Here is a 15,993-nt window from a genome sequence, read left to right as displayed (position 1 = left end):
CACCCCCCTGTAACCTCTTACCACCACCTCTTTTGCGCTCCCATACCCCCTACTCATCTGTCCTTCCCTCCCCCTTTCAGTCTTAATCCCTCCCTAACCTCTCCCCACAGCTTCCTTGATCCTTGTTTGGATTCCCAATCGGACTTACCACTAACATGCCAGCATCACCCACCCTGTTCTGCAGTCTCCCAGATATATTGTGCTCTTTGACACTCTCCTCTGGTAGTGTGCCAAACTGCTACTTACATTATTAAATGTAGGACATGTCATGAAGGATCCTAGCCATACCCCCTATTTCCCTTCCTATCCCCCCAGTCCCTTTCCCTTGTTGTTAATGCGTTGTATACCCATAAAGTTTCTACAAACCTTAATGCAAATCCATAGAAGAATATCTTCCCCCGTTGTTTACTTATTGGCCACTTGGCCCAATTTGTTAGGTCTTGAACTACTTCAAGGTCATATCATAGTTGCTTTGTACCTTTAATACTAACATTACTACTTTTACACTGGAAACTATTATCTCTCTCTTTAAGATTGCTTACAAGTGAAAATCTAAGGTTGGTCGTATTACCTTTCCCTCACGCCACAGTTTGTTCCCAAATGGGGTGCTTGTACCTTATATACTTTTCTTCTGGAATTGTTTACATTGTTTATGCATACTTATATTATGCATTCCATGCGTTACTATTTACTATATCCTATTGTACAGCAGATACTGTTCATTCCTTTGTTCTCTCTGATAAACTTTAAACATTGAACAAGAGATCTGATGTGTTTTCAAAGTGTTCCTTTAATTTTCTTGAGCAATGTACATATATACAGTATATCTATATATATATCTATATATATATATATACACTATGTATATATATTGTGAGGGATTAGCTCGGTGGTAGGCGTGGATGACTCCTTGGGGAGTGCGTTTTCACAGAGAAATAGCCCAAAAGTGCTTGCAAACAACAGGTTTATGGTTTATTCTAATGGTGTTTTCTTCACCAGGCTGTATGCAGCAAAACATCCAAAATAAAATAAAACAGAAAATAAATCCTTGCCTCTGTGGGCAGCTACCTTCTCACAACTGGAACCTGCCTAGGTATCTGTCTCCAACCTACCGTCGGGCAGACTTCCTTGTCCTCCAGCGGACACTCAATAGTCCTTTTATAATATCTTCACAGGGGAACACAGTCCTTTGTTTCTTTCACATCAACAGTTCGTCTTCTCACCTTTGAGACGTATTCACCCTTGGTTACCGTCCCGGGCACACATCACTCCGGGGGGTCTTCTCCCAGGCCCACACATCCTGTCGGGAGGCACACGCTGACTGTCCTCCTGCTCCCAGCCCACATGGCTTCAGGACACAGCTTCTGGAGGCAGCAAACAATAGGAATTTCTCTGAACAAATTATAGAGCCTTAACTCCCTCATTCTGAACAGGTGAAGGCCTTTCAACTTCCTGCTGGCTAGCTCTGTAGCCAACACCCTAAATTAATTAATGGACTTTCTAAATCAGGTAGAAATGTATCTCCTTCCTGTGACTACATTCCCAGATTTAGCTGACTTCCTGTTACATACCCCCCCCTCTTGTTTCAACCCTAGGGTTGGGACACAGATTTCCAGGCACGCATGTGTCAAGCACTGCTGACTCACTGATAAGCCTCCTATTATCCTCAAGCTTCCGGATGAAACTGTTTTGTCATCTTCATTGACGGATTTCTCATAAATGCCACACAGTTTGTCTCTCATCTCATATACACATTCTTCAACTGCATTTTTGGCATCATTTCGCTCCTTCTCGTTTCTGTCATCTTCATTGACAGCTTTCTCATAAATGTCAGACAGCTTGTCCCTCATAACCGTCTGTCCAATCCACCATGGAGGACCGTGATCCATAGGCAACTCAATTGGGCTAGTCTTAATGTCTTCAACATTCTTAAGACGCCTCTCTCTGCAATCCATAAATGTTTTCCACAAAACTTTGAGAACCTTTGCTTCACTAAGCTTTGTTCCAAGTAGGGACTCTTGACATCCCTCTGTGACTTGAGTTGCCTCTCCATACAGCTGTACACAATCATTGACTTTTTGTTGTAAAAGGGAATGATCTTTCTTCTTGAGCTTTGCTTGCTCTAAGATGCTGTGCAGAGGATTTTCCAATTGAGACAACAGGCTGTCACACATTTCTTCAAAGTGACCCCTGTTCCTTTTCCCAGAGATATCAATATCATTCAAACATTTCATATTCATATGCAGATCTGAAGCATTTGCACTCATCAACTTCTTAAACTTTTCGCCCTCCTGAGCGAGTCGCAGTAAAGGCCTACTACTTGATTTGATATTCAGTTTATATTTCTTGCCAAACTCTTCACAGAAGTAGCCAACCAGAACATCATCAACTTTCCTTCCACCAACATAGGGGTCAAAGGCAACAACACAGTTGAACCCAGCGATCTGGGTGGTATCCATTATAGACCTCCTCTCTGCATCAGTGAAGAAGCATGGAACTGCAACACATTCTTTTACAGGTTTCTTCAATGCACTTTCTGCTGAACTATTTGACCGCTCAAGGTCACCTAGTTCTTTTTCTCTATCTGAATTCCACATGGAATGCATCTCAAGATCACGATCAAACTTCTGCCACCCGTCTTTCACCAGTTCCATTTTGGAAACACTCCCTGAAAGGCACTTATTCATTTGCTTCACGTTTTCACCAACAGCCTTAGTTTTCTCCACTAGGTTTTCAGCCTGAACTGAGAAATCACCACATTTCTTACTCAGCTCCTTTGTTTGCTGAAGCTCTAATGATACATTTTCCAATGCTTGAAGTTTTTGAAGGAACGGTTTATTCCAAAGGGGTGATTCAAGCCACGTGTCATCACATTTCTGAGGCTCACTCAGGACAGACCCCAAAACACTGATCCTTTTAAAAACTGCATCAGGCACACTATCCCCTCTTTGGGACAGATCCTCTGTTGCCTGGAATTCCTCTTCCAGTTCCTGCAACGGAATCTTCATCTCTTCTACTTGCTGTTCTAAGGCTCGTTTAGACTTTTCTAGCTCCTGAACGCTTTTCTCAACCTCATCCTTGTAGCTGACCACATGTTCCATCTCTGTACATAGCTGCTTGTTAACTCTTTCTAGTTCAGCCTTGGACTCTAGAGCTTCCTCCAAAGAGCGAGCCAAGAACAGGGCTTTGCTCTCGTTATCACGCGCCTCCGCTTCTGCGCGGTCGCGTTCTTCTGCATATTTTGCAGACACAGTCTTCTCTTCACCAAGCATCTGATCAAACTTCTTTTTCACATCTTCAACACACTGTAATGAAGCAACGCTTTCTTCCATGCGTTTTTTCATATCCGCTATCTGAGCTTGCAATGTTGCGACTTGCTCTGATAGGTTTTTCTTTGCTTCCGCCTCCTCTTTTAATTGTTCCAGGAAGCCATTTTTCTCATCTTCCATTTGTTTGAGCTTTGTGCTAAAACTCAGCCTTTGACACCTCTCTTCCTGTAAGAGTTCCTGCGTGTCTTGCAGCTGCGATTCCAAGATAGAAAAATCTTCCGCAATTTCTCTAGATTTGCTGTCTGCTTGAGAAAGCTGATTTGTAACATTGTCCAACTCAACCTGCAGTCGGTTTGCCTTCTCTGACAGCTTAGCACACAATCGGTCACCTTCTGACACCTTGACTTGCGATTCCAGAAGCTGTGCCTCTACTTTTTCCCTCTTATGTTCACAATCTTCTTTTCCCTGCATAAGAGCCTTCACCTCATTGGCTAGCATCTGGGAATAAGAATGTAATTCTGCCACACAGGCTTCTTTCTCCTTTAACTGCTGCTGGACACGTTGGGCTTCCCCTTTCCAACTTTCACAGTCCGCACGCCATTCATCTACCACATTGCTTAAAGTAGTGAGCTCATACACAGTACTCAGTAATTTAGCCTCTCTTTCACTTTTCTCTTTGTCGCTGAGAGACAATGTCGCTTCCAGAGCAACATTCTGTTCCTGCGACTCCTGCAGGTCTATTTTTGTAGCTCCCAAAGACTGAAGACTTTTTTCCAGCTGATTACGCAACTCCAACATATCAGCCATACTTTGCTTCTGCAAAGTCTGAATTTCAATTTCCTTTTCCATGAGGATGGTATCTTTCTCCTTTATAGTGTCTTGACATTTTTGCAACTCGACCAAAAGAAGAGCAGTGGATTCTTCCCACTGTAACACATGAGACTTGAGTAGTTCATTCATTTCCTGCAAGTTTCTATGCTCCATTTTAAGCAATTCCAAGGCTTGTTCCTTTTCTTCCATTTTCCGTTGCAAGGCATCCAACTCAGCCCTGCACACATACTCGGTTTCCTCCAAACCGATGGCCTCCATTGGCTGCTGGCGTCTCTGTTTCCAGCCTGCCATGCTCTCTTGATGAGCCTTTTGTTGAGCTGCAAAGCTCTGCTGAAAATCCGCATTTGCCTGCTGTTGAGCTGCATTTGCTTGCTGTTGAGCTGCATTTGATATAATCAGATGTTTCAACATCTCCTCCATTTTGAGTTTACTTTTCATCTGAGCACACTGCGTCTCCATAGCAGTTTCATCAGTGTTGCTAGGGACAACAACCTTCCTCTTTAGTAGACTCTCTTTAGGCATGGATGGGGCTGGTTCAGACGGCAACATCCCCTCCATCCATAGAATCCGGTCTCTCATTTCATCTATCTTTGCATTTTTCAGGCGTTTGGACCGCCCCATCTTCAATAACTCCACAAACAAATTTTTCACAGTCCAGCAAACAATTTTCAGACCACTGTCTCTTCAACACATGTAGTTTTTCTCTCTCTTGCAGGATCTCTTTTCCTGCACACACAGTTTGTGCAGTCACTTGCACCAGACACAACAAAGTTCATCAAATAATTTTGAGACCGCTGTCTCTTTAAAACACTTTTTTTTTTTTTTTCTGTCAGGATCTTCTCTCCTGCACACATAGATTGTGCAATCTCATGCACCAGACAAAGTTCATCAAACATATGCACTCCATTGCAGGGATCTCTGCTTATGCCCACTGCATACCTCCACCATATGTGAGGGATTAGCTCGGTGGTAGGCGTGGATGACTCCTTGGGGAGTGCGTTTTCACAGAGAAATAGCCCAAAAGTGCTTGCAAACAACAGGTTTATGGTTTATTCTAATGGTGTTTTCTTCACCAGGCTGTATGCAGCAAAACATCCAAAATAAAATAAAACAGAAAATAAATCCTTGCCTCTGTGGGCGGCTACCTTCTCACAACTGGAACCTGCCTAGGTATCTGTCTCCAACCTACCGTCGGGCAGACTTCCTTGTCCTCCAGCGGACACTCAATAGTCCTTTTATAATATCTTCACAGGGGAACACAGTCCTTTGTTTCTTTCACATCAACAGTTCGTCTTCTCACCTTTGAGACGTATTCACCCTTGGTTACCGTCCCGGGCACACATCACTCCGGGGGGTCTTCTCCCAGGCCCACACATCCTGTCGGGAGGCACATGCTGACTGTCCTCCTGCTCCCAGCCCACATGGCTTCAGGACACAGCTTCTGGAGGCAGCAAACAATAGGAATTTCTCTGAACAAATTATAGAGCCTTAACTCCCTCATTCTGAACAGGTGAAGGCCTTTCAACTTCCTGCTGGCTAGCTCTGTAGCCAACACCCTAAATTAATTAATGGACTTTCTAAATCAGGTAGAAATGTATCTCCTTCCTGTGACTACATTCCCAGATTTAGCTGACTTCCTGTTACAATATGTATATATATATATATATATATATATATATATATATATATATATATATATACTCTTAATTCAAACTGAAGCCCTTATCGCCCTTATCTAGAGGACAGTAAAGCGAAACTCGTAGGCTTTCTCTTCATGTTGATTTTTTACTAATAACAAAATACTCTGGACTTCTGAACTCTATCTCCAATAATAGTTTTTATTGTTATTTATATTTATCTTGTCCTAAAAAGTCCCTGTCAGGACAACCTTTTTTTAATGTACACGTTCTGTGAACGTTCTTTTTTATCTTAAAATCAAACATGAAAAGCTGTTTGCACTATATTTAGATTATTTTGATACTAAATAAGCTAGAATATAAAGCAGAAGTGCGGCACGATTCATATACACAGATTCATTATCAAAGTAAAAGTGAATTAATCCAAAAATACAAAGTAAACATAAAAATAAAGTGCATCTTAAAAATCAAATGCAAACAAAATGTGAAAAATTGCAAACAAACTGCTATCAGTGGCAATCTCAAACAGTGAAGTAAAGTTTAAAATGCAACAGTCTCAATGTGAGAATCTGTTTTAAGAATAGCATTAGGCAGTGAAGATACGACCTTTGAATACATCAATAAACTGCTTACCAAAAGTGCCATCTAGTTGTCAAAGTAAAAACTTGCCCACCAGAATAAACAGAAGAATTCCCCAAATTGGCTCCTGTCTAAATTGGCCCTAGTATGTGTATGTATGAATGTGAGTTAGGGACCTTAGATTGTAAGCTCCTTGAGGGTAGCGACTGATGTGAATGTACAATGTAAATGTAAAGCACTGTGTAAATTGACGGTGCTATATGAGTACCTAAAATAAATGTAAAAAATATAAATGTATATATATATATATATATGCATGAATGGTATCTCACAAAAGTGAGTACACCCCTCACATTTTTGTAAATATTTTATTATATTTGTATAATATGTGACAACACTGAAGAAATGACACTTTGCTACAATGTAAAGTAGTGAGTGTACAGCTTGTATAACAAAGGAAGGAAGCCTCTTCTAAAGATGATGCACAAGTAAGCCGGCAAAGAGTTTGCTGAAGACAAGCAGACCAAGGACATGCATTACTGGAACCATCTCCTCTGGTCTGATGAGACCAAGATAAACTTATTTGGTTCAGATGGTGTCAAGCATGTGTAGCGGCAACCAGGTGAGGAGTACAAAGACAAGTGTGTCTTGCCAAGGTCTCTAAAATCCACCAGCTCTTGGATATCGTCATGGAGGAGTGGAAGAGGACTCCAGTGGCAACCTGTGAAGCTCTGGTGAACTTCATGCCCAAGAGGGTTAAGGCAGTGCTAGAAAATAATGGTGGCCACACAAAATATTTACATTTTGGGCCCAATTTGGACATTTTGACTAAAGGGTGTACTCACTTTTGTTGCCAGCGGTTTAAACATTAACGGCTGCGTGTTGAGTTATTTTGAGGGGACAGCAAATTTACACTGTTATACAACCTGTACACTCACTACTTTACATTGTAGCAAAGGGGGATATTTACTAAAACAGGAGCACATAGAATCTGGTGCAGCTGTGCATAGTAACCAATTAGATTCTAACTTCAGCATGTTCAATTAAGCTTTGACAATAAAACCTGAAAGCTGATTGGTTACAATGCACAGCCGCACTAGATTCTGTGTGCACCAGTTTTATTAAATCTCCCCCAAAGTGTCACTTCTTCAGTTTTGTCACATGAAAAGATATAATAAAATATTTACAAAAATGTGAGGGGTGTACTCACTTTTGTGAGATATTGCTTGATATATATATTGCTATAACAGCTTCAACTCTCCTGGGAAGGCTGTCCTCAAGAAGTGTGTCTATGGGAATGTTTTACCATTCTTTCAGAACACATTTGTGAGTTCAAGCACTGATATTGGACAAGAAGGCCTGGCTTGCATTCTCTGCTCTAGTTTATCCCAAAGGTGTCCAATTGGGTTGAGATCAGCTCCTCCACTCCAAACTCGCTCACCCAAGTCTTTATGGACCTTGCTTTGTGCACTGGTGTGCAGTCATGTTGGAATAGGAAGGGGCCATCCTCAAACTGTTCCCACAAAGTTGTGAGCATGACAAACACCAAATGATTTGGACTAGTGCACAAAGCAAGATCCATAAAGACATGGATGAGCGAGTTTGGGGTGGAATGGCCTCCACAGAGTCCTGGCCTCAATCCGATAGAACACCTTTGGGATGAATGAGAGCTGTGAATGTGAGCCAGGCATTCTGGTCCGCATCAGTGCCTGACCTCACAAATTCACTTCTTAACGAATGGTCCAACATTTCCATAGACACACTCCTAAACCTTGTGGACAGGATTCTCAGAAGAGTTGAAGCTGTTATAGCTGCAAAGGGTGGGCCAACTCAATATTGAACCCTACGGACTAAGACTGGGATGTCATTAAATTTAATGTGTCTGTAAAGGCAGGTGTCCCAATACTTTTGGTAATATAGTGTATATACAGTTTATAGTATATTCATGTCAGGCCCTGCCCTCAAGGAGCTTACAGTCTAAGGTCCCTAACTCACATTTCTTCATATACTGTACTACTGTCAATTTAGACAGAAACCAATTAGGTTACCAGCATTATTATGTTATTATTATTAGGTATTAACCCCTTTAGGACTGGAGGATTTTCCTGCTTAACGTCCAGACCACTTTTTTCAACTTGGCACTGCGCATTTTTAACTGACAATTGCGCGGTCATAAAATGCCGTACCCAAACAAAATTTACGTCCTTTTTTTCCCACAAACAGAGCTTTCTTTTGGTGATATTTGATAACCTCTGTGCTTTTCTTTTTTTGCGATATTTATAAAAAAATAGCAAAAATTTTGTGAAAAAATTGACATTTTCGGCTTTGACAGTTAAAAAATATCCAATATATTCAATTTTTTCATATATTGAGGCCAAAATGTATTTAGCTACATGTCTTTGACAAAAAAATTCTCAATGAGCGTATTTTTAACCACTTTAAGACCGAACCAGGCTATATTTTGCGATTCGACGCTGCGTTAATTTAACGGACAATTGCGCCTTTGTGGGCTCTTTGAAATTTAAGTACTCTGCTCTATGTACAATACATGTATACAAAATTGTAATGAATATGTATGTCTGTTTGTTTTTAATGTATATTGAATAAAAACTTTTTTATTAACTTTTAAATATGGACTGAATCTGGAAAAAATCATTGCATCAGTGGCACATTAAAATCCCTTTTGGTTCCACCTTTGCCCATTTTGGACAAGGTTGCAAACCCCCTCCTCTCTCTTTACACAATTTCTACCATGGGGAAGGTGCCAATTGACTATTAATGATTAGTAAAGCCAATTTCTCCCCCTCCACAACCATAATCTTATATTGTATTTGTGAGCAAACACCTGCATAATGACACAACTCCAAAGAGAGAAAGAAGGACAAAAACACAGAAGATGTGCTTTAATGAAGTTTAGATGTCCTTTAGACGGTGCACATGGGAAATGGTGTGCCCATTAAGAGGGGCTCCCACCACCCCTGCAGGATTTTTAAATATGTTATATTATTGAGAATGTAACAGGATGAGGTGGAACACAAAGTTGGCTGGGAACGACCAAAACTCCCAGATGGACAAGAACATTTTGGAAATATGGCAGGGAGGTTTTACTGCTTGAATATTCCTGACATATTTTAATCCAGGAATATTTGATCGGACTAGCCCTTTCATAAATAATAACCATTTCTATAAATGTTCTAAATTTTCTTTCCCTGCAGAGACTGTGATATCCACTATATACTCCATTCAAGTTAACCAAGACGTGAAAATCCCACAGACTATGTGTGCCATTGTGCCTTGTAAATTCATGGCGGACGGTAGAGAGAAATTCCTTAATTCAACAGGATATTGGAAGCAAGATTTTTATATCACAGTGGCTTCTACAGACATGTCAGCAGGAACAAAGCAAAACTTTCACGCAGTGGGAGACCCTAATGCTGGTGACTGCACCCTAAAAATCACCAATGCCAAGAAGGAAGATGAGGGGACCTACTTCTTTAGATTTGAGGAGAGCAAAGACAGTATAAATAAATATAATTATTTAGATACACAAGTATCAATACAGGTAACAGGTAAGTGCAACCTCAAGGGTAACTAAATCCTAAAACAACATTCATTAGATGTATTGCCTATATTGTTTTTTTCAGTATATGAGAATTTGCATCAAGTACAGATAATATCTGTTGATCTTGCCTGAAACCCCTTTGTCCCTTTCGGTTAACTGAAAGAAAACAATAGAAAACAATATTATCTTCTTCTACAATCTCCCACCCCCATATAATGGATATGAAAAAAGGCAGTCCAGACTGGATGACAGACATAGCTGCCTTTATGAATACAGAAAAATAAGTATGCGAGAAAACCAAAGAAAAGAATTGGGACTTTAAATGAGTTCAACTGGACTGTACTATGAGTAATAGATTTATTAAAAATCACATATACAACCGATAAGGACACATCCAGAGAAATGGCATACAGTAGCTTATAAAATTCACATCAAATAAGTATAAATACAATTTCACACGGATCAAACTAGGATCTCTCAGAGTTATAACAAATTTGATATAACATCATGCTCCTTGTAAGCTCACATTCTCTAACTGTATCAAACTTGGAAATACATATGAGTTATTGTAGGCTCAACGCGTTTCTTGGACCTCCGTACATTCAAGGAGCAATAAATACAGGTTGTATATCTGAAATTGATAATCTGAGTTATAACAGGATATAAATTAAAAATAATTGAATTTTAATATATTAAAAAAGAAAAAATAGGTAGAAAGGACACTACCTTGAGTGATATGGTATGTTTGAAAAAACACTATCCAATCATGGAGAAGGAGGGCGGGGCTGACCCAGAAAAAAATTATTTTTTCAGAAAAATAAGTAATCATTGGCATCACAGAACAAGAGTTTTGTTATTGGCAGAATTACCAAATGAAATACAGAAAAGAAACCAGGATGAAAAGAAAAGGAATGCAGCCACCATCTCTAAGTACTGCTAAGCTGCAATGCATTAAATTTGTTTATGGGATAGATACTCAATGAAAATGTTATGTAATGCAGTCTACATGTAGCCAGGTGCCTTCTAAGTGTGCTGTTGGTAAACAAGAGTTAGCAGCCCAGGTTAGGTAAGGGTTTAAGTCTGTCAGTTTCCTGCATTTTTTGGTCTTGCCCTCCACCCTGGTTTACTGTATATAGAAAAAGGAGGAAGGCTGGGCTCAATGAGCTGCCAACTGTACTGACAGGAAGGTCTAGATCACCAGAAAAGATGTAGCCCATAGCATCGTCTGTCTTCTACCCTACAGGAATTCTCCACTAAACGACTCTGCCAGTTTTGGACTTACACCTATTTTTGGCAGCCACAGCGTAGTTAGTACGGAGATCCAAGTGTGCCTTGTAAACTGTAATAGTCGCAGAAACATTCAGTAAAAGTTTGTGAACTGTTCAAATGGCTGGTATGAAGTTACTTTAAAGGGGTGCATGGTGGAACATGGCGTATCAGAAGAACAAGACCTGTAAAGCATTTAAGGGGTACAATAAGAAAGTCACTACGAAGGGTTAACTCTTTACTACAAAGAGTAGGTGTAGGGGAGTGGTTGTCATGGGTAACAATAAACTGGTTACAGTGTATAGCAGCTGGTCAATGTGTGGTACCTTGCATAGGTGATAGATCCTCAGGTAGTGAGGAAGGCAGTATTCTGCCTCTTTCCCTAGCCGACGGTTCCTCAAAAAGCAATCAGGACTGAACCAATACTATGGAGACTCATGTACCTTGCCGCATGGTACCGGAGAGCTGAAGGAGGTAACGTGGATGTAAAGGCAGAAGGTTTTTTACCTTAATGCATTCTATGTATTAAGGTAAAAAACATTGTGGGTGCACCCCCCAGCCCCCATTAACTTGAGCCCCATCTGGATTCAGCAATGTGCATTAGAGTAGCAGCTCTCCCAGGTCTCTCTCTCCTCATTGGCTCACACAGCAATGAGAGCCATTGGCTCCTGCTGCTGTCAGTCACAGCCAGTGAGCCAATGCTGAGAGAGTGGGGGCGGGGCCAAGCCACGCTGTGTGTGTGTGTGTGTGAATGGACAATGTCCATTCACAGGAGGGTGGTTTGGGAGCGAGACTGCTCAAATGTCCCCATAGCAAGAGGCTTGCTATTGGGGGCACTCAGCAGGTGGATGGAGCCAGGACTGCTGGCAGGAGAATTTGAGCCGTTCTGTGCAAAACCATTGCACAGAGCAGTTAAATATAATATGTTTGTTTTTTAAATGTGTTCCTTTAAAAACACACATGAAGTCTAGTATGCACAACGAGACCCCATTCTATTACTGAGTGTGAGGTGGCCGAGTTACGCTGGACTGGGGGAGAAGCTATAGGCTCAGCAGTGTCCCTTCTAAATGCATTATATACAGAAGAAGGTGTGTTGTGACTTGGGACGGAACACTTCACTGCACATGTACGGCTCATCTCTAAGCCGGAGTTCTGCCTTATTGGTGACTTTCACGTGAATGCTCCCTGGCATTGATTAGTGCATAAACGAGAGGAGAGGTACCCCACATGGGTGCGGGGCAAGTTGGCCCCACCCACGTACATTTTAAACTTTTTATGGGAACAGGCAGTGAAAGGAAATCTCCCAACTGAGATATGTGTTCTGATGACCGCTGTCTTAAAGGGTGATTTTCTCTAAATTAGATTTACTCTAACATCATGTTGTGTTTCTGGGAACAGAACGTTAAGGGAAGTCTCCTGAATATAACTTTTTTTTTCTGCCAGTGTAAGGTAGAGCTGAGAGCACCATGGTCATACCAATGGTCTGACAACTGTCAGACTTCTTGCAGTCATTATTGTGAATGGTTTGTGTTTCCAACAAATATGTGGTGGAAATGATTTGTATATATAAGGAGTTAACAACAGAGTTCACCAAGCCCCAATGATGATAACTCTCAGTCGGCTGCCACTTGTGGTCCAGAGAGCTGGAAAATCTCTGTGCAGTATGAGGCTGAGAGTGACAATGAGCACCAAATCAAATAGAGGGTCAATCTCCTTTCCTATGATACAGACAGTAATAAGAGCGTGACAGATGATCTAACCTTTCCTCAAAAAAAAGCTTTGCCTTTACTCATATTTTCTTAATGTTGTATGAGTATATTATAACATTTTTCTACTCATCTTTCTCCTTCAGATATTGGGGAAGTAAATGGCTATTCTATCCAGGTGAATCAGACTGTCACTGTCCAGAAGGGTCTGTGTGTCACGATTCCTTGTAAATTTACTGCAAATTACATGAATTCCTTTATCAAGTCTAGAGGTCACTGGAAGACTTTGTGCCATGAATTTGTAGCCTCTAATGATAAGTCAATTGTTGGCACAAAGCCAAATTTTCAGCTGATGGGAAATCCTGATAATGGAGATTGCACATTGATGATAACTGATGCCAAAGAGCAAGATTCCGCTAAGTATTATTTCAGATTTGAAGATGACAAACAGAAGTACAGCTATGCATCCAAAATTATAACTGTACAGGTCACAGGTAGGTTTACTGCCCACAAACGCCAACAGTTCCCTTTAAAGTTCTACTCATTAAAATGTTCCTGCAGTGGGGCACCTAGCACATCTGGATCCTGGGGCTATTTTTTTGCACCCCCTCTCATTCCCCCCAAAAATGGTCGGAAGGGTGTGGTCAAATTGCACCAACAGTGGGAGGGGCCTTAATGGGGCATATGCTTTATTGACATATAACACTCATTTTAATTGAGGGTACCAATAAGAGAAACACATCTATTTTTATTTAATATTAAATCTTTACAATGTCTTCAAAATGTTGATTATCTTTTGTTCTTAAAACTCATTTTTAATATTTTGTGGGTTGGGGCTTCTTGTAGAGTTTAATGAAAAACCTGTCATCTCGGACCCTGGAATTCTGACTGAAGGTAAAAAAGTGACATTAACATGTACTGCACCGAGAGGCTGCCCCAACGCACTATTTACATGGGTGAATCAGTCGGGAATATGGACTAATTCAACAGACCTGACATTTGTCCCCACCCGGAGTCACCATCAAACTTCACTGACCTGTCAGATGACCTTCTCACCATTCAAAAATTATACCCAAAATGAAATCACATTATTTGTTCAGTGTGAGTATAAAATATGAACTTGTGGTTGAGAATTTATATTAAAAAAAAAAAACAAACAGTTCAGCTGCTAAAATGTTTAAAGCTAAGCTATTTCTAGCTTGAGATATAGTAGAAGAGGGTTAAAATCCCTGTCAAGTTATTTTTTCTTATGACTCCAATGAGGGCATCAGACCAAAACATTTTTAATACTGGTGTAAATTCTTACAAGAAGAAAACATAAAACAGCCATTTTGAAGTTCTATGTGAATCAACTCATATTCAAATTAATCAATTTACATTTGAAATGGTAAAGACTAGTGTTCGTACCGAATAATTGGATTTTTGTTACCCGGTCATTTTATTTCCTGTTTTGTATGTAATGGCGCGCTTTTAATGGTGGGCTTTCAACAGCCAATCAACAAGCGTTTAACTGGTGTGCCTTAAGCCATCCCAGCCATGCCTACTAATGTATTAGTAGCTGTGATTGGCCATCTGAAGCATGTGACCATGTTTTTATAAGCTCGAGAGCCCCAGCGCGCTGCGTCATTCTGCTGTAGTTTAGGGACAGAGCACACATCATACGTGCTGGCTGCTGATTAGGGACAGACAGTGATTCTGTGAAAAATTGTGTCCGAAAAGAATGCAGGGTCAGGTTGGAGTGTAGGCAGGGAGAGTTATTAGATCATTTTAGGGCGAGGCTGGAGATTAGGCAGAGTCAGTGTTCTACATCGATTTTGCTGTGTGGAGGGGGGTGCAGTGAACGATCTTATTGAGCATATTAGGGCCAGGCTGGAGATTAGGCAGGGACAGTCTACATCGAATTTGCTGTGTGGGGGGTGGTGCAGTGAACAATCTTTTTGCCCTCACTTGAGCCCACTGAGGAGGAGGGAGAAAAAAATCTATTTTTATCAGTCTGTTGTGTGCAGCTTTCAGCTATATTTTACTACAGATTGCTGTTCTAATCTGCTATTAAAAAATGTATTTAAAGGGGATTTTTTTTTTAAGAGCACTTGCCATGCTCTTAACTAAATTTTGCTGCCATTTGCAGCACTCTAGCCCTTTCCATTGGTGTTTTAGAGCCATTTTAGTGCCTGAAAGTTCGGGTCCCCATTGACTTCAATGGGGTTCGGTGTCCGGGTAAAGTTCGGAAAAAGTCCGGGACATGGACTCTGACTTTTTTTTCAAGTTCGGCCGAACCCGCCGAACACGGACATCCAGGTGTCCGCTCAACTCTAGTAAAGACCCCTCCTAAACTACATTAGATCTCCCCTTCAATTTCTCCCCTGTGATGGCATTGTAATAAGGAGGTGGGTTCGCTTTTACACATATGGTGGCCGTGTCCACTAATCCAACTTTTCTTTGATGGAAGTTCATCCGCTTATGAACCAAATGACTACTTCCTCGCTTAACTACTCAATTCCTTCTACACCATTCAACTATCCCACAATCTATTTTTGTTCCCTAGTCATGCACCTTGTGAATGCACCCAAGATGGTCATTCCAGCTCAAAGGCGAGCTCCGGCCCCATTGATCATAACAGGCTGGTTTTGACACATACAGAAGACCGCAGAAATGGAAGAGCTTGTAAACCAAGCTAGGGATACACCCTCCAAATTTAGGAAAAATGTATCCTGTTGCTATCATTTCGTGATAACAGAAGGATATTCTAAGTGCATGACTTAGCCTTGTCCACAGACACATAGTCCCCTGACAGTGGAGAAGGATGGGGTCCTAGTTTCCCTCCCTGCTCTCCCCCTTCTCCATTTTTGGATACCTCTGCCCTTCCTTTCCCATTCCCATCCCCCCTTGATTCCTATTTCTCCTTTTCCCTTCTCTTTTTGTTATTCCCCTTTATGTCTTTTTAATTTTAAATTGTGCTATGATAGCCAGATGATAAGTAAGTTACACAATGCTGATCATCCAATTGAAATGTGAGTGTTTTGTCTCAATGTGTATTGGTTTACTTTTATTTTGGTTTATATTTCAGATCCACCTGCCATTGTTATTACCACTGAGATGCCAGGTATTGTACATTTCATATATTTTTTCACTTTACTTGGAAG

General features: G+C 40.9%; 1 protein-coding gene across 1 annotated transcript in view; it reads left to right on the top strand.

Annotated features, from left to right (window-relative positions):
* Positions 1-15,993, top strand: part of LOC309568990 (sialic acid-binding Ig-like lectin 10) — a gene marked incomplete at its 3' end in the record, with an annotated part of 259,234 nt that overhangs the window by 92,688 nt on the left and 150,553 nt on the right. Inside the window, 2 exon segments of the mRNA XM_082274753.1 lie at positions 13,699-13,951; positions 15,918-15,953. Coding sequence (XP_082130879.1) covers positions 13,699-13,951; positions 15,918-15,953 — 289 coding nt within the window.

Source organism: Pelophylax lessonae (assembly GCF_965119305.1).
Source record: "Pelophylax lessonae genome assembly, chromosome: 12".
Lineage (NCBI taxonomy): Eukaryota > Metazoa > Chordata > Amphibia > Anura > Ranidae > Pelophylax > Pelophylax lessonae.
The sequence above is the reverse complement of the archived record's forward strand: the minus strand, read 5'-3'. Positions and strand labels throughout refer to the sequence as shown.